The sequence below is a fragment of the Bubalus bubalis genome, chromosome 6 (genome assembly GCF_019923935.1).
Source record: "Bubalus bubalis isolate 160015118507 breed Murrah chromosome 6, NDDB_SH_1, whole genome shotgun sequence".
NCBI classification, from domain to species: domain Eukaryota; kingdom Metazoa; phylum Chordata; class Mammalia; order Artiodactyla; family Bovidae; genus Bubalus; species Bubalus bubalis.
The window spans coordinates 747165-766951 of NC_059162.1; the positions used below are offsets into that span (position 1 = coordinate 747165).

Genomic DNA, 19787 nt, shown 5'->3' on the forward strand with positions numbered 1-19787 from the left:
CCAAGGAGCAAGCATCTTTTAATTTCATGGTTGCAGTGACCATATGCAGTGATTTCTGAGCCCAAGAAAATAAAGTCCGTCACTGATCCATTATTTGCCCATCTATTTGCCATGAAGTGATGGGACTGGATGCCATGATCTTAGTTTTCTGACTGTTGAGCTTTAAGCTTTTTCATTCTCCTCTTTCACTTTCATCAAGAGGCTCTTTAGTTCTTCTTTGCTTTCTGCCATAAGACTGGTGTCATCTGCATATCTGAGGTTATTGATATTTCTCCCAGCAATCTTGATTCCAGCTTGTGTTTTATCCAGCCCAGCATTTCACAAGATGCACTCTGCATATAAGTTAAATAAGCAGGGTGACAATATACATCCTTGATGAACTCCTTTCCTGATCTGGAACCAGTCAGTTGTTCCATGTCCAGTTCTACCTGATGTTTCTTGATCTGCATACAGATTTCTCAGGAGGCAGGTCAGGTGGTCTGGTATTCCCATCTCTGTAAGAATTTTCCACAGTTTGTTGTGATCCATAACAGATTCGTGCCTGGAGAATTCCATGGACGTAGAAGCCTGACAGGCTACAGTCCATGGGGGGGACACAACTGAGCAACAAACACTTTCACTTTATCTAATGGAGGAAAGTTTACTTTCCTCCGTAAGAGTGGTGTCACCTGCCTATCTGAGGTTATTTCTCCTGGCATTCTTGATTCCAGTTTGTGAGTCATCCAGCCCGGCTTTTTGCATGAGGAATTCTGAATATAAGTTAAATAAACAAGGTAAGATCTCTAGTCTTTCCCATTCTATTGTTTTCCTCTATTTCTCTGCATTAATCACAGAGGAAGGCTTTCTTATCTTTCCTTTTCTCCTTTGCCTTTAGCTTCTCTTCTTTTTTCAGCTATTTGTAAGACCTCCTCAGACAATCATTTTGCCTTTTTGCATTTCCTTTTCTTGGGGATGGTCTTGATCACTGCCACCTGTACAATGCCATGAATTTCTGTAAATAGTTCACCACGCACTCTATCAGACCTAATCTCTTGAATCTACTTCTCACTTTCACTACATAATCGTAAGGGATTTGATTTAGGTCATACCTGAATGGTCTGGTGGTTTTCCCTACTTTCTTCAATATGAGTCTGAATTTGGCAATAAGGAGTTCATGATCTGAGCCACAGTCAGCTCCCGGTCCTGTTTTTGCTGACTGCATAGAGCTTCTCCATCTTTGGCTGCAAAGAATATAATCAGTCTGATTTCAAAATTGACCATCTGGTGATGTTTATGTGTAGAATTGTCTCTTGTGTTGTTGGAAGAGGGTGTTTGCTATGATCAGTGCATTCTCTTGGCAAATCTCTGTTAGCCTTTGCCCTGCTTCATTCTGTACTCCAAGGCCAAATCTGCCTGTTAGTCCAGGTATCTGTTGACTTCCTACTTTTGCATTCCAGTCCCCTATAATGAAAAGGACACTTTGGGGTGTTAGTTGTAGAAGGTCATGTAGGTCTTTATAGAACCATTCAACTTCAGCTTCTTCAGCATTACTGGTTGGAGCATAGACTTGGATTACTGTGATATTTAATGGTTTGCCTTGGAAACGAACAGAGATCATTCTGTCGTTTTTGAGATTGCATCCAAATACTGCATTTCAGACTCTTTTGTTGACTATGATGGCTACTCCATTTCTTTTAAGGGATTCCTGCCTACAGTAGTAGATATAATGGTCATCTGAGTTATATTCACCCATTCCAGTCCATTTGAATTCGCTGATTCCTAGAATGTCAATGTTCACTCTTGTCATCTCCTGCCTGACCACTTCCAATTTGCCTTGATTCATGGGCCCAGAATTGAGCCACAATGGGTGGGGGCTGTCCTTTTGTGATCAGTAAGCTTTGAGGAGCAGGCATCAATCGGCAGAGTGGAGAAAGTGGGGACAGGGTGGGTAGGGGGCAGCTGGTACTGCCATATATCTGAGGCTGGAGCCCACAGCATCACCCCCTCTTCTCTCTAGGTGGGAAGAAGCGGTGAGGCAAAGAAACTCCAATTAGCTCTTTCCAGGCTGCAGTCCATGGGGTCGCTAGGGGTCGGACACGACTGAGTGACTTCACTTTCACTCTTCACTTTCATGCATTGGAGAAGGAAATGGCAACCCACTCCAGTATTCTTGCCTGGAGAATCCCAGGCATGGGGGAGCCTGGTGGGCTGCCGTCTATGGGGTCGCACAGAGTCGGACACGACTGAAGCGACTTAGCAGCAGCAGTAGCAGCATGGGCCCAACATTCCAGATTCCTATGCAATATTGCTCTTTACAGCATAGGACTTTACTTCCATAACTAGTCACATCCACAACTGGGTGTTGTTTTTGCTTTGGCTCCGTCTCTTCATTCTTTCTGAAGTTATTTCTCCACTGATCTCCAGTAGAATATTGGGCACTTACTGACCTGGGGAGTTCATCTTTCAGTGTCCTATCTTTTTGCCTTTTCATACAGTTCATGGGGTTCTCAAGGCAAGAAAACTGGGGTGGTTTGCCATTCCCTTCTCCAGTGTTACTTCCTCTTTACTTTCGTCCATTAGAGGGGTAACACCTGCTGTTATTTCTCCTGGCAATCTTGATTCCAGCTTGTACTTCATCCTGCCTGGCATTTTACACGATGAACTCTGCATATAAGTTAAATAAGCAAGCCTTGATGTATTCCTTTCCCAATTTTGAACCCGTCAGTTGTTCCATGTCTGGTCCTAACTATTGCTTCTTGACCCGCATATTGATTTTTCAGGAGACAGGTACTAAGTGAGTGTTAGTTGCTCAGTTGTGTCCATCACTTTTGTGACCCCTTGGACTATAGCCTACCATGATCCTCTGTCCATGGAATTCTCCAAGCAATAATACTGGAGTGGGTTGCCCATTCCCTTCTCAGGGTATCTTCCCAACCCAGGTTATCAAACCTGGGTCTCCTGCACTGCAAGTGGATCCTTTACTATTGAGCCATCAGGAAAGCCCAGAGGCAGGTAAGGTGGTCCAACTCTTTGAGAATTTTCCACTACTTATTGTGACTCATAACAACCTACAGTTTAGCATAGTTAATGAAGCAGAAGTAACTGTTTTCTTGGAATTCCCTTGATTTTTCTGTGATTCAACAAATGTTGGCAATTTGATCTCTAATTTCTCTGCCTTTTCTAAATCCAGCTTGTACGTCTGGAAGTTCTTGGTTCACATACTGCTGAACCCTAGCTAGAAGGATTTTGAGCATAACCTTACTAGCATGTGAAATGAGTGCAATTGTGAGGTAGTTAGAACATTTTTTCACATTGCCTTTCTTTGAGATTAGAATGAAGATTGATCTTTTCCAGTCCTGTGGCCACTGCTAAATTTTCCAAATTTGCTTACATACTGAGTGCAGCACTTTAACAGCATTATCCTATTTTAGAATTTTAAATAGCTGAGTTGGAATTCCATCACCTCCACTAGCTTTGTTTGTAGTGATGCTTCCTAAGGCCCACTTGACTTCACACTCCAGGATGTCTGGGGCTCTAGGTGAGTGACCACATCATTGTTGTTATCTGGGTCATTAAGACCTTTTTGTATAGTTCTTCTGTGTATCCTTGCCACCTCTTCTTAGTATCTTCTGCTTCTGTTAGGTCCTTACAGTTTCTGTTCTTTATTGTGCCCATCCTTACATGAAATGTTCCCATGTTATCTCCAATTTTCTTGAAGAGTTCTCTAGTCTGTCCCATTCTATTGTTTTCCTCTATATCTTTGCATTGTTCATTTAAGAAGGCCTTCTTATTCTCCTTGCTATTCTCTAGAACTCTGCATTCAGTTGGGTATATCTTTCCCTTTCTCCCTGGCCCTTCACTTCTGTTTTCTTAGCTATTTGTAAAGCCTCCTCAGGCAACCACTTTGCCTTCTTGCATTTCTTTTTCTTGGGGATGGTTTTGGTCACTGCTTCTCGTATGTTACAAACCTCTGTCCATAGTTCTTTAGGCACACTCTACCAGATCTATCTCTTGAATCTATTCATCACCTCCACTGTATAATAAAAAGGGATTCGATTAAGGTCATACCTGAAAGGCCTAGTTATTTTCCCTACTTTCTTCAACTTAAGCCTGAATTTTGCAATAAGGAGCTCATGATCTGAGCCACAGTCAGCTCCAGGTCTTATTTTTGCTGACTGTTAAGAGCTTCTCCATTTTCGGCTGCAAAAAAATATCAATCTGATTTTACTATAGACCACCTGGTGATGTTCACGTGTAGAGTATTCTCTTGTGTTGTTGGAAAAAGGTGTCTTTGTGACCAGCGTGTTCTCTTGACAAAACTCTATTAGGCTTTGCCCTGTTTCATTTTGTATTCCAAGGCAAAACTTACATGTTACTCCAGGTATCTCCTGACTTCCTATTTTTGCAATTGAATCCCCTATGATGAAAAGGACATCTTTTTTTGGTGTTAGTTCTAGAAGGTCTTATAGGTCTTCACAGAACCATTCAACTTCAGCTTCTTTGGCATTAATGGTTAGGGTATAGGCTTGGATTACTGTGATACTGAATGGTTTGCCTTGGAGACAAACCAAGATCATTCTGTCATTTTTGAGATTGTACCCAAGTACTGCATGTCAGACTCTTGTTGATTATGATGGCTACTCCATTTCTTATAAGGGATTCTTGCCCACAGTAGCAGAATCAAAGGTAATCTGAATTAAATTCACCCATTCCTGTCCATTTTAATTCACTGATTCCTAAGATGTTGATTTTTATTCTTGTCTCTCCTGCTTGACCAAGTCCAATTTACCTTGATTCATGGACCTAACAATCCTATGCAATATTGTTCTTTACAACATTGGACTTTATTTTCACCACCAGACACATCCACAACTGAGTGACATTTCTTCTTTGGCTCAGCCACTTCATTTTTCTGGAGCTATTAGTAATTGCCCTCTGCTCTTCCCCTGTAGCACCTTCTGATATGGGGGCCCATCTTCCAGTATCATATCCTTTTGCTTTTTCATACTGTTCGTAAGATCCTTGCAGCAAGAATAGTGGAGTGTTTTGCCATTTCCTCCTCCAGTGGACCACGTTTTGTCAGAACTCTTCTCTCTCTGGTGGCTGTCACGGCATGGCTCATAGCTTTATTGAGTTATGGAAGCCCCTTTGCCATGACAAGGCTGAGGTCCATGAAGGGGTAAGAGGTAGCAGTATCAACCTTAGCTGCACTCACCTCCTCACAGAAGCTCAGTAATTCATTAGTAGCTGATTAACGCAATGGATCCTTATTTTCCTTATAAGAAATACTTGTATGAAATGTTAAATGAAACCCATAAATGGAAACTCTGTTTGGAGCTAAGGAAATACCCAGAGTTTAGCTTTCGTATCATACAACTTCCTGCTTCGAATCCTGCAAAAAACCTACAGCTTCTGAGAACTTAATTTCAAAACTACTGATGCAACAGCAGCTTCAGAAGCTGGGGAAACCTTAAAATAAAATCATAAAGTAAAAGATTCCCTGTTCATTTGTTCTGCTACCCATTTGGCTATGATTATGGAGAGAAGTTACAGTAAAACTACTTTCTTAAAAGGACACAGGCTTTTTTTTTTTTAATTATTCTTCATTGCATCAAGCCAAAATAGTCAATCTATTCGACTATAATAAACTTTATCTGTTACTACTGATAATCAACATTTTAATTATCAAAACAGTATTTCAGTTTTTATCTCTCTAGTATTGTGGGCATGTTTTATTCTTTTCTTTTTCTTAAAATCTGACCTCATTAAGTGAATTAACTTGCTTTGATTCTTCTTAAAACAGCATTTCAGGGGCCTCCCTGATGGCTCAATGATAAACAATCTGCCTGCCAATGAAAGAGACATGGGTTTGACCTCTGAGCGGGGAAGATCCCACATGCCGTGGAGCCACTAACCCTTTGTGCCACAACTATTGAGCCTGTGCTCTAGAGCCCAAGAGCTGCAACTGTGGCCCTCATGGCACAGTTACTGAAGTCCACGCGCCTAGAGCTCAAGCTCTGCAACAAGAGGAGCCACTGCAGTGAGAAACCCACACACCACAACTACAGAGGAACTCCCATTTGGTGCAACTAGAGAAAGCCCACAGAGCAGCGAAGGCACAGCACAAGCAAAAAATATATACATAAATAAATAAAATTATTAAGCATTTCAGGAACAAAGTGAAATATGTTCTATAATAAATATAACAAAAATCTTACTTCATCAGCAAGTTTTCGGTTAAAAATCCTTGATTCTTCTAGTGGTGACCAGATTTTTATGTCATAATCTATGCCAGATGAGGCGAGAACTAGAAAAAATAGTTCACATTAATATAAAGCTTAGAAATGTCATTAATTCACTTAAATGTGTAACGTATATATGCACTGATGTATATGTTCAGCAAAACTGAGTTAGAATGGACATTGTACTGATACGTTTAACTGTTAACCAAGAATACTGTTTTGAAGATTTCCTAAAAGTTACCCTACAATACAATTTTAAGACCATCTTGAAATCACTCAAATTTTTTTCCTATTTACTGTTCTTTTATGAGAAACATGGGAATTTCAAATGGAAGGTAAGAACAAGTCATTGCTCCTTTGTTCTGGTAAATTAATTCTGATATGTAAAGACGAACAGGCACGGAAGTTCAGTTTGGTTAAGCAGGGAAAAGTCCAATCAACTGAAGCTCTTATAGCTGATAAAACTTAGAAGAACTATTAGGAGAATAAACTTTTTAATCTATTTCCCTCTATTTTCAGCCAAAAGCAGGTTGTAAACTTTTTTTGTTTTAAACCCAAGAAGAACAATACTTGACCCTAGTAGCTGCCTACTAGGGTAATTTGGATTATTCTTATTATTTATTCTTACAACTAGAAAAAAGTTGAGCTAATTAATCATACTAATGATTTTGAACCCTTGCCTTATAAAAGGTCATCTTACTTGGGTCAAACGGGTGGGGCTGCAGGCAGTTTACCACATGATTATCAGCCTCCAGAAGCATTAAATGCTCAGCAGTATGACGATCCCAGATGAAGATATGGCCACAGTCAGAACCACTCATTACAAAGTTTGCACCCCAGAAATTGGCTTCTTTTATCTAAGGGTTAAGAAAAACAGAAAATTATAAGAGATTTCAAATCAAAGTTATTAAAAAAGATTTTTCTATTCTCAAGTTTAAAAAATTAATTGGCTTAGAAAATAAAAAATTGAGTCTTTGTCTTCCAGTATATTGACCATGACAGAGATTTATTAGTAGGGATAAAATGAAAGAAAATAAAATCCCCCATGATGAAGATAGGTATTTTATTTCGTTCAATATTATATTTATAGTGCTTGAAACAGTACCTGGGCACACAGTAGGTGCTGAGTTAATAACTGCTAAATGAATCAATGAGATTTCTGGGTTATGGACAATATAATGAAAATTTATATATAGATGCCACTGAACTTTCCAAAACTGGTTCCATTGTCGCTTTAAAAGATAATAAAAACAATTCATAGAAAAAAATGAATTGTTCTCCCCAGTATTTTGCTTTATGCCAAAGAACAAAATTACCAACCTTTTTATTAGCTATCAGAAGTTCTCACAATCAAGAAGGAAAGATATAAACACATATTTACTTTCATGAAGCAATGAAACAAAGGACATGTTAAGATGATTATGATGGAGTTTTTCAGCAGATGCACAAAATGAACCATCAAAAATCTTTGTATTTCAGATCAGAATTTTTGAAATCATATTATGTGCAGCTGCGACTTTGATATTTTTGGCAAAGCAAAGGAGGGGAGCCAATTTTCTTGTTACTTGGAGCTACTATTCTATTTATTTATCTTCTATTTTTTTCCATTCCTATCCCCAGTTATTTCCATCCAAAATTTTAACCATAAACACACAAGAAATACAAATTGATTGCTTCTATTAATAACGAGTAGTCCTTGTAAAATAAGTAAATTGCTACTACATGATATCTATAAAAAGAGCTAATTATTTCCTCATCCCAAAGTTACTTTTTCCCTCTACCCTAAAGAAAGTAGATTGAAATTGATTCTGTAGATACTTTTTGAAAACTCAATGAATATATGAGAACACTCTCAGATATGAATGGTTCAGAGTGACAGTTGTTAATCATCTCACAAGATTTTCTCAGTAAATAGTTAAAATTGCATTATGTAGATAGACTTCTGGGTTATAAACACTTGAAAAGATCTTAGATATCATCTGGTCTGTTTTTACTTCATAGATGAGGAAATTGAAGTTTAGAAAGACAAGGTGACTAAAACAAATCTTTATCAATCTTTTAAAAAGTTATAATTAATCTGACTATATTTTGTAATGAACCTGGATTTCATATATCCAAATCTTTCTCTTTACAACCAAAACTAATATGAACTAAAAAAAAATCTACTAGGAAAGTAGATAGCAAGTGTGAGAGAGCAAAAAAGAAGCAATGGTTACCTATATAAGCTAGCATTTTTAAAGTTCTATAATAGTTCCTCAGTAGGGTGGAGTTTTCTTATAAAAAATAATGCTTTTTCTCAACATATTATAGGACAAAAAGAACTATATTTGAGTAAAGAGATAACTGGGAAGGTGCAATAAATGTTATGTACAGAGATAATTACATAGAATATAGTAGAATCACACTGGCATATATAAAAACAACCATTATGGAAAAAAATTCATATTATCAAACTGCAGTTCTTCCAAACAATGTCATGAGTATATGGTACCATTGTCCTTGAGTTGCGATGGCCCTTATAAACCATCTTTACTAGTGGCCTTCTAATGTTCAAAGTATCCAATTCCTCCATTTCTTTCCTTTCTTTTCTCCGCCTGAAGAACTCCTGAATGCGGGCAACAGCAGAGCGTCTATGAATTACATATTAAAAGAAAAATACAGAAATAAATATAAAACATTCACAGGCCACTACAGAATGAAAGTGAGCAACATTAAAATCAAGTGAAATCTAGAAATTATTTAAACTCAACATTATCTCAATAAGGCATCCCCAATCAAAAGCATAAAAAGGCAGACAAAACAGTAAGACTACATCAAACTAGTTGAGTTACTAAAACAAAATGTTTTAGTTAAGAGATCATTTAGAAATTTGGTACTGGTTGAGAGTAAAGGAAATAGCATGCGGCACACTGTTTAAACAGCTATTTTATAAGAATATAATACAGACAAAATTAATATGCAATTTACTATATGTAAAACAAAACCTACTCAATATTATATGTCCTCTCCATATTTAGGAAATACAAAGGCATAAAGAGAAACCAAAAAAAGAAACTAAAGGTAACATATAACTGCAGTGGATGTTTTGAGATTTTGTTTAAAGGAGATTTTGTTCTCAGCAAAGAATAAACTAGTCAAGGAAAGAATATTGATATCTATGAATAAAACAAGGATCTTCTAATAGAATCTATTCTACATGAACTTCATATTAGAGTACAGAATGGAGCTAGAACCCAGTTGGGTCACAGACCTAGAGAGTGAAGAACAATGGACCCTCTTTAAGACTGATTTCATTACTAGAAGAAACTTTCCCCTAAATAACTGTTAGTTTGAACTTGTTATTTAAAACATTATATTCTGCAATAGAAAAAAATCCAAAATATATCAAGTGTCTACAAATCAGTATGAAAAATAAGTACGATAATAGAAAAATAATGACATGAACAAGGAAATTACAGAAGAAAGAGACTGTTAATAAATATGCAAAAAGATGCTTAGCCTCACTAATAATAAAACAAATTCATCTTTTTGTATATCTATCATATTAAAATTTTTTTTACATCTATCAGATGGCAAGAGCACAGGAAAACAGGCACTACTGGTAGGAGTTTGAAGGTTTTATATATTAAAAAAAAAAGTAGTCTTTGGCTGTAAATTTTCATTTATGTAGAAACATATACAGGAAAGTGTAAGTCAAAAAGGTGTAGCTCACTGCATGCAAAATAGGCCCATGTAACCAGCACAAGTATTGAGAAATAGAGAATAAATAGAATTCAGAAGTCTCCCCATTCTCCATTTCTATTATTATGCTGCACTATTCTGACTTCTAACATGATGGGTTAATTTTTGCCTGTTTCATTAATTAAACAAAATCATATGATGTATTTTGTGTCTAGCTTCTTGAGCTCAACATTATATTTGTAAGATTCATCCATGTTGCTGTATTTAGCTGTAGTTCATTCATTCTCTTTGCTGTACAATACTACTTTACATAAATACATTATAATTTATGTATCCATACAACTGTTGGTAGACACTGGGTTGTTTACAGGATTTGATGACAAAAATAGTGCTCTGATGAACGTATGTACATATTTCTCTTGAGCATATATTTAGAAGTGGATATGCTGGACCACAGTATATGCATATGTTTATCCTAATAGATACTCTCAAACAACTTTCCAAAGTGGTTACAGCAGTTTATAATCCCACTGGCAGTACATTACTGTTCCAGTACAATATATTTTTGAGGAGAAATTAAATAATATCCATTAAAACCTAAAATATGTATTTGTTTTGATGTAGCGATCCTATCTTTTAATAAATGCACGCTATAAAAGACATATGCAAATATCCATGTTTTTTCACAATATATATATACACATACACACATATATTTACCACAGCAGTCTGAGAAACACTGGAATAATCTAAGTGTTTTATACACAGAAAGGATAGGTTAAATAAATTATGGCACATCTGTACACTGGAATACTTATGTCATTAAATAATACTTATGTCATTAAAAATGATAAGATCCATAAGCAAGAATATGGAAAATATCAGTATTATCTTAAAGAATCTATAATATAGGTTACAAAATAATTCATAGAGGAAAAACTTATATATACATAGAAAGAATCTAGAAAAACAGACACTAAACTGTTAATAGCACTTTCTAAAACAATTCTATAACAATTATGTAGTCTTATAACATAAAGTTTTCTTTTTCTTAAAATGATATATTATAAAATTTGATAGGCTATTTAGAAAGTGTTTTAAAAATTTTATCCTATGTTACACATATTAAAAAAAAGGGGGGGATCCAAAAATTTAAGCTAGACATAATTAGAAACTTCCACAGAGAAAGCTGACATGTTCAGTTTACTCTGATTATCTCTTTCTGATTGGCAAGTGATAAATGGGAAGGGTTGAGAGTTCAAATGCTCTCAAATGAAACAATTAATATGATTGAAATTCTCTTTTTTCTAAAGTAGAAGAAAAAAGGACTCTCAATCAGTTAAAAATATGTGAACAGCAAGAAACCGAAAAGAAAAATCTCTTGCTAAGAAAGCAGAGTATCTAGAAACTAATGCAACACTGTAAATCAACTATACTTCAATAAAATAAACTTAAAAAAAAAAAAAAGAATAAGTAGAGTATCAGGTAGCAGAAGGAACAGAAATAACCTTGCTGATAAAGCAGAGGCCTTAGGAGCTATAAATGGAAAAAGAAACTATACAACACAGCAAGAATCAGAAGCTCAAAATCATTTTTAAAAAGCAGTATGGCCAAAATTAAAGCTGAATGAGTAATGGGATGATAATAATTAAGAATTAGTGAAGATGGTACCAAATTATAAGTGTTCATTTCACTTAAAAGTTTGCTCTAGGGACTTCCCTGGTAGCGCAGTGGATAGGAATCAGCCTGCCAATGCAGGGAACATGGGTACAATTCCCGGTCTGGAAGGATTCCACACGCCAGCCGAGCAACTAAGCCCCTGCGCCACAACTTCTGATCTGGCGCTCTCAAGCGTGCAAGCCATGACTACTGAGCCTGCGTGCTGCAACTACTAAAGCCCACTTGCCCTAGAGCCACACACCACACAACCTCTGAGCCCATGAGTTGCAAGTACCGAAGCCTGTGCATCCAGACCCTGTGCTCCATAATGAGAGAAGTCCCCATAATGAAGAAGCCTGCAGGCTGGGACAAAGGGCAGCCCCTGCTTGCAGCAAGCAAAGAAAGTCCTCACACAGCAACGAAGACTGAGCGCAACCAAAAATAACCAAAGTGAACTTTAAAAAACTTTGCTCTACAATATGGTCTAATTTACTGCTTAATGTTTGTTTGGCTTACCCATCCTGATAAAGAATAACTGTGAAATCTAGATCTCAAGAAATGTAGCTTGTACTGTTACAATTTAGGTCAAAGATTAGGGTACCTACCACTGTAGGAAATGATGTAAAACAGAAAAAAAGCTTAAAGTGCACAAATTTCAAGTTAGAAGATAAAAAGTGACAGTAAATGCTATGCTTGTATATATAATCAGATAATGTCCAACACAGCAAACAGTTCTAAAGAAATGAATAAACTTAGAATGAAAACACTGAAGGGAATTCCCTGGCAGTCTAGTGGTTAGGACTCTACGTTTTCACTGTCAAGAGCCTGGGTTCAGTCCCTGGTCAGGGAGCTAATATCCCACATGCTGCGTGGCATACATATATACACACATCACACATACGTCACACACATCATACATAACACATGTGCACCACATATAAAACACATGCATGTATCATACAGATGTGCTACATATCTTCCAACCCAGTGGACCAAAAAAATGGGGGGAAAAAAAAAAAAAGGATAAAAATCTTAATCCTAAAAATGACAGGAAAGTTAAAAAAAAATGGTATAACAGGAAAATCAGAAGTAAAAAGTTGGAAAGTGAGAAGTGAAAGTGAAAGGTTCTCAGTCATGTCTGACTCTTTGCAACCCCATGGACTTATACAGTCCATGGAATTCTGCAGGCCAGAATACTGGAGTGGTAGCCTATTCCTTCTCCAGGGGATGTTCCCAAACCAGGAATCGAACCAGAGTCTCCCAGATTGCAGGCAGATTCTTTACCAACTGAGCTATCAGGGAAGCCCCCCCTGCTCCCAAAAAAAGTTGGAAAACAAATCCAAAAATAGCCATGATAATAATAAACTAAAGAGACTAAACTGACCAAGGAAGAGAAAAAGAAACTGTTTCAGACATACCTAAAGTATGAGAACAAGGAAAGGATTTCAGGCAAAAGGATACTGTGCAAACAGTAATCAAATGAAAAATGGCATAGCTACGTTGCTATGCTATGCTAAGTCACTTCAGTCGTGTCTGATTCTGTGCGACCCCATAGACGGCAGCCACCAGGCTCCCCCGTCCCTGGGATTCTCCAGGCAAGAACACTGGAGTGGGTTGCCATTTCCTTCTCCAATGCATCAAAGTGAAAAGTGAAAGTGAAGTCGCTCAGTTGTGTCCGACTCTTAGCAACCCCATGGACTGCAGCCTACCAGGCTCCTCCATCCATGGGATTTTCCAGGCAAGAGTACTGGAGTGGGGTGCCATTGCCTGCTCCGATAGCTACATTAATATCAGATAAAATAGACTACTATAAAAAGTAATGTCAAGGTAGAAAGGATTACTACATATATAATAAGTTCACTTTACCAGGAAGAAATAATTTAATATATATATACATATATACACCCAATAAAATGTCTCAAACCTTGTTAAAAAAGAAAATGATAGAACTATAAGAACATAATGACTTCAATACATCTGTCTCACTATTTTATAAGTCAAGCACCAAACAATAGAGATAATTTGAACAGCACAACTAACAGTCTTTTTTTTTTTTTTTTCTAACAGTCTTAATCTAATGGTGAGCCTTAAGTCAGAAATGGCCACAGGTCTGGAAAAAGTGTTTTCATTTTAGTCCCAAAGAAAGGCAATGCCAAACAATGTTCAAATAACTGTTAGGTAGGTAGAATAGGGAAAAGGAGTCCAAAATGATGGTGGCTAAAAGACAAGGAAGGTCAAAGGAAGGTTCGAGGACCAGAGTGAAAACTTCAGGCAGAACAAACAGCACTCCTGGCTGAGCCCAATTTGCATAGGGCAGGCCCAGGTGGAAGAAAAAACATATAAAAGGAGGAGCCAAAGTGCTTTCTCTGGGACTCTCTCTCCCGCGTGCATGCGCGTGCACTCTCTCTCTTTCTCTCTCTCTTTCTCCCTCCCCACGCACTCCTCCACTCCCTTCTCTTCGAGTCTTGGATTCTCCTGCTATCTTCTAAATAAAATGGAGCTGTAACACTGATTTGCCTAAGAGCTGTAACACAGTTTGTCCAAGACCCGAGAGCTGTGATGCGCCGAGGGCTTTAATGTCCGTTGCTCCAAATCTTTGTTGTGACAAGACAAAAAACCGAGGAACATACACTCGCGTGACATCTATGGTGCCGTGACTCGGATATAACCTGGCTGAAACAACCTCTACATGGGAGAGGCCAAGCACAACAGGAGCCCAACTCAGTGAAGCTCCCACGCTAGAAGCGGAAGGCGAAGAAACCCAGCGCGGAGGAAGGCCCATCGTGCTGGAAACCGGGACAGCGAAAAATGAACTCAGCAGAAAGCTCACGCGGCCCAGTCGTGACATCTATGGTGCCGTGACTCGGATTTAACCTGGCTGAAACAACCTCTACGTGGAAGAGGCCAAGCACAACAGGAGCCCAACTCAGCAAAGCTCCCGTGCTAGAAGCGGAAGGCGAAGAAACCCAGCACAGAGGAAGGTCCATCGTGCTGGAAACCGGAACAGCGAAAAATGAACTCAGCAGAAAGCTCACGCAGCCCAGTCTCAGATTCCAGAGGACCTCCGGTTAAGGTAAGAGGTCCTCGCTCCTATGGCTGGAGGGACCTTTACAATCTCTCGTTTCTTGTTTCCTTGAACCTCCCGCAAACAGGCGGACGGCAGGGGCACAATTGAGGGACTCTGGACAGGCTACTCCTCAGTATGTCCCAAAGGCGCTTTCTGCTGAGCCCCAGTAGCTGTTACACAAGCCCGTGAGGGTTCTTCTGTCCTTTCTCTTCTCTTTGCCAAGGATCAGACCAATGAAACTGTGAGCACCGGTCAGATATTTAGCAAATTTTCCAGTGGGCTACGAAGGGGATTCCTTGGCACGTTTCCCCCACTGCTTTTTCCTCCTGTCCTTCAGCTCTCTCCCAAGCCTCAAGCCCGGCCAAAACTAATGAAACTCAGGCTCTGATGCCTCATTGCAAAAATTCATTGAGAGACAAAGGAGGTAGATTTGTTAGGATCCAGAGAGAAGCCACCCTTCAGGGTGTGAACCACTGCGGAGGGCAAGGGCTGCAGCCCTGGAATTAGGCCTGGCTAGGTTTTGTGAGGGGATGGAATTCATATGCTAATGAGTGAGAGGATCATCCCAGCCATTTGGGAACCCCACTCCTCCCTCTTTTGACCTTGTGCCTTGGAGCTGTCCTGCCACCTCTGGGTGTGTCTGTTGGCTTTATAGATTGGGGATTAAGGTTTACTTGAATTTGACTTGTCATCTTGGACCCAATTGATTTTAATTGGTTTACGTTATACCCTGTGTTATGTCATGCTTTCAAAGGTTGTGCTCTGCCCCCTTCCCTCCTGTTTCATACTCTTTTCCTGAGCCCCACCCAGACCCACAAGGCTGCCCCTACAACCTTCTGGAGAGACAACCAGAAAACAGTTGGGAAATACTCTATAATATCCAACCCCCTAATCCTACCCAATACTGGTCACACTGGAGATCTTGGGGAAGCCCAAACTCCAGTCCGGGGGGTCCCAGGAGGTCATCACGCCTTGACCTGCCTAGGGATCGGTCTTCAAAAGGTTGTCACGCCTCAACCTGTTCGGGGATCCTCTAGTCCCAGGGGTCCCAGGAGGTCGTCACGCCTCGACCTGCCCAGGGACCCAATCCTCGGGAGGCCGTCACGCCTCGACCTGCCCAGGGATTCGATCTCTAGGAGGCTGTCACGCCTCGGCCTGCCTGGGGATCTGCACCCTGACCCAGGGACACCTGGCTCTCAGGTTGCAACAGTTCTGGGTAGGATAAGCTTCAGAAAGACTCACCCCTAAGGAAGTCCACCCATGGAAACATAAAGAAGCCTATTACTTGTGGGACTCTGCCCAGTCTCAGCAATAACTCAGGAGCCCAATGAGAACCCCATTGCCTTTCTGGAGAGGCTAAAAGAGGCACTCCAAAAGTTTACCAACCTGGACTTAGACTCTTACGAGGGATGGGTGATTTTAAAGGACAAATTCCTGTCCCAATGTGCATCAGATATCAGAATTAAGTTACAGCAGCTACAACAGCAGGACCCTGCTGCCTCTTTAGATGAGATGGTCCAGACAGCCACCAATACCTTTTATAACAGTGAACAGGAGAAGGAGGCCAAGGCCCAGGAGGAGAGAAAGAAAGAGAAAAGGCATGCCCAGATGCTGGCCGCCCTCCAGAGAAGCCCTATGGCAAACCCTGAGTCATTGAGGGACAAGGCACGAGACAGATGCCTGATCTGCAGACAGGTGGGGCATTGGGCCAAAGAGTGTCCAAACCGTGACAAGTCTCCTAGAACGGCTTGCCACACATGCCATCAACTGGGACATTGGGCGGCACTCTGCCCTCGGGACCCAGGAGCCTCAAGGACAAGCACCAAGCCTACCCTCACAATGGTTCAAGAGGACTGAAGCAGCCCGCTCCAGCCAGCCCACCTGTCACAGGTAACCATCACGGGGCTGGAGCCAAGGGTGCAACTGGATGTGGCAGGTAGGTCCGAGAATTTCTTGGTTGACACAGGGGCTACCTACTCTGTCTTGATCTCCTACTCCGGAGCCTTCTCCTCCCAAACCTGTACCATTTTGGGTGCAACAGGAAAAGCAACTACTAAAAGAGTCACCCGAGCACTTCTTTGTTGCTGGGATGGACAAATATTTTCCCACCAGTTTCTGGTGGTCCCTGACTGTTTGTACCCCCATATTGGGAAGAGATATACTCACTGAACTGGGGACCACCCTTGTGATGGGAACTTTTTCAGCCCCTAGAGCTCTACAGCTCCTGGTTACTACTGAAGAACCCATTACACCTTCAAAAGAGAGGGACCAAAAACTATGGGAAGACAAAATTAACCCCCAGGTGTGGGACCAGGGGATTCCTGGATGAGTCCACCAAGCTGAACCAGTCATCATTGTCCTCCAAGATTCCACTCGGTTTCTTAACCAGAAACAATATCCTCTCAAAAGAGAGGCTCGGGAGGGACTACAGCCTTTAATAAATAAATTCCTTGCTTGTGGGCTATTGGTCCCTACCAGTTCGCCATGTAACACCCCAATCCTCTCAGTAAAGAAAAAAGACGGAACATGGCGAATGGTTCAAGATCTCCGGATTATAAATGAAGCTGTAGTCCCCCTCCATCCCACAGTACCCAATCCCTATGTAATCTTCGGAGAAATCCCACCCAGTGCCAAGTGGTTTTACAGTCTTAGATCTCAAAGATGCATTTTTTTGCATACCACTGGCTAAAGAATCCTAATACCTTTTTGCCTTTGAGTGGGAGGCCCCAGGAGCAAAACACCAACAGATGACTTGGACAGTATTACCTCAGGGATTCAGAGATAGCCCCCACCTGTTTGGACAGGCCCTTAGCCGGGATCTCCTAGATCTGGACCTGGGACCTAATGGGAAAATATTACAATATGTAGATGACCTACTAATCTGCTCTCCAGATGAGAAAAGGTGCCCAACAACATGCAATTCAGGTTCTAAACTTCTTGGCAGAAAGGGGATATAAAGTCTCCCATGCTAAGGCACAGATGGTCGAGACAAAGGTCACTTACCTGGGAGTTCAGATTACACACGGGTCCAGGAGGCTGTCCTCTGATCGGGTACAAGGAATTCTCCAGCTCCCCTCCCCCACGACTCGAAAACAATTGTGAGCTTTCCGGGGGCTAACTGGTTATTGTAGAATCTGGATACCCAACTATGGTCTAATTGCCCAGCCCTTATATGAAAGCTTAAAGGGACGAGATGATTCAATCCCACTGATGCGGGGAACTCCTCAAAAGGAGGCAGAGGCTACACTAAAACAGGCCTTAACTCAGGCACCTGCCTTGAGATTGCCAGACCCAGAAAAAGCATTCCAACTTTATGTCCATGAAAGAGAGGGAATAGCCTTGGGAGTGTTAACTCAAAGGTTGGGATCTGAGCCCCAACCTGTAGCTTACTTATCCAAGAGGCTCGATCCAACTTCCCGAGGTTGGCCCTCCTGCCTTCGAAATCTTGCAGCTATTGCAATCATGATAGAAGATGCTTTAAAACTCTCCTTTGGGGGCAAACTATTTTTACCAGCCACCAAGTAAAACAACTCCTAAATGGGAGAGGCCGCTTATGGATGTCTGATCAAAGAATCCTCAGATATCAAGTAATGCTGATGGAAAATCCAGGTCTCACTATATCCCCTTGTGAGGTTCTTAACCCAGCCACCCTCCTCCCTACCCCCGAGGGCTCTCTCCCCTTTCACTCTTGTCTAGAAACCTTGGACCACTGGACAAAACACCGAGAGGGATTGTCAGAAGATCCTCTGACCAATCCTGAGGAAATCTGGTACACTGATGGAAGCAGCTTTGTCTTGGATGGAAAAAGAAGAGCCGGGTATGCAGTAGTCTCCAATTTTGAGACCATAGTCTGCCACCAGGTACTTCAGCCCAATTAGCTGAGCTCACAGCCCTGACTCGAGCTTTAGAGCTGGGAAAAGGAAAAAGAAGAGCCATTTACACTGACTCCAAGTATGCCTTTCTGGTGCTACATGCACATGAGGCTGTTTGGAAAGAAAGGGGCCACTTGACTACCCGAGGGTCCCCAATCAAATATGGTGATCAGATTCTTCAACTCTTGAGGCAGTCCACCTGCCCACTGAGGTTTCAGTCTCCCACTGTAAAGGACACCAAAAAGGGAACACGGAAGTGGCACAAGGGAACCAGGGAGCTGATCAGGCAGCTAGGAGAGCAGCATTACAGAACCATGACCTAATAGGGATTGCCACCTTAGTTCCACAGACTAATTTGCCAGAAACTCCTTCATATACTGAAGGTGAGACTCTTAAAGCTAAGAGCGAGGTCTTTCAAGAAGATCATATGGAATGGAGTGGACTCCTTTTTCTGCCTGGAAACCTCCAATGGAAGTTGGTTAACTCCTTACATGCCACTACTCATTTAGGAGAAAAGGCCCTCCAAAGATTACTAGAAAGGTCCTTCAGAGGAACAGGCCTCCAAACAACCATAAGACAGGTTGTCTCCTCTTGTCCCACTTGCCAATTAAACAACCCCCAAGGAGCTCAAAGACCCCAGCTGGCCCAGCCCGTCCAACGACGTGGGGCCTACCCAGGAGAGGACTTGCAGATGAACTTCACCCAGATGCCAGTTTCTCAAGGATATAAATACCTATTAGTTATGATAGATACATTCACAGGATGGATTGAAGGCTTTCCCACCCAGACCAAGAAGGCTGAGGCTGCCCAGGTCATTACAAAATGACAATGGGACATCATTTACTTCTAAGGTCACCCGAGGAGTCTCAAAAGCATTGGGCATTACTTATTATCTCCATTGTGCCTGGAGGCCTCAATCTTCAGGAAAAGTATAAAGCCAATCAATTCTTAAAATCAGCGATAAAAAAGATAACCCAGGAGACCTCCGTGGGATGGAAGGAGGCTTTTCCAATAGCTCTCCTCCGCACCCGCATTGCCCCTAGGGAACAGGTTGGTCTTAGTCCTTATGAGATGCTATATGGGAGACCTTTTGTTTATGTCAATGACCTCTTCCTAGATCCAGAGGTTCAGACCCTCCAGTCTTTTACCATGGCCACTGGGCAATTCCAACAGGATATACGCTTGTGGGGTATGAACCAGGACCCAAAAGATTCTAAAGAGTCACCACTATATGCTCCAGGGACTCAAGTCCTAATTAAAGCCTGGAAATATGGGTCCCCAAAGGCT

General features: G+C 40.9%; 1 protein-coding gene across 13 annotated transcripts in view; it reads right to left on the reverse strand.

Moving 5' to 3' along the window:
- The window catches only part of DCAF6 (DDB1 and CUL4 associated factor 6), a 183976-nt gene that overhangs the window by 11598 nt on the left and 152591 nt on the right, over nt 1–19787 (reverse strand). For all 13 annotated transcript variants that reach the window (XM_025287419.3, XM_044944078.2, XM_044944083.2 and 10 more), the window contains 3 exons: nt 8713–8851; nt 6922–7078; nt 6198–6286 (listed from right to left, as the gene is read on the reverse strand). In XM_025287419.3, coding sequence (XP_025143204.3) covers nt 6198–6286; nt 6922–7078; nt 8713–8851 — 385 coding nt within the window. The remainder of the gene's footprint in view (nt 1–6197; nt 6287–6921; nt 7079–8712; nt 8852–19787) is intronic.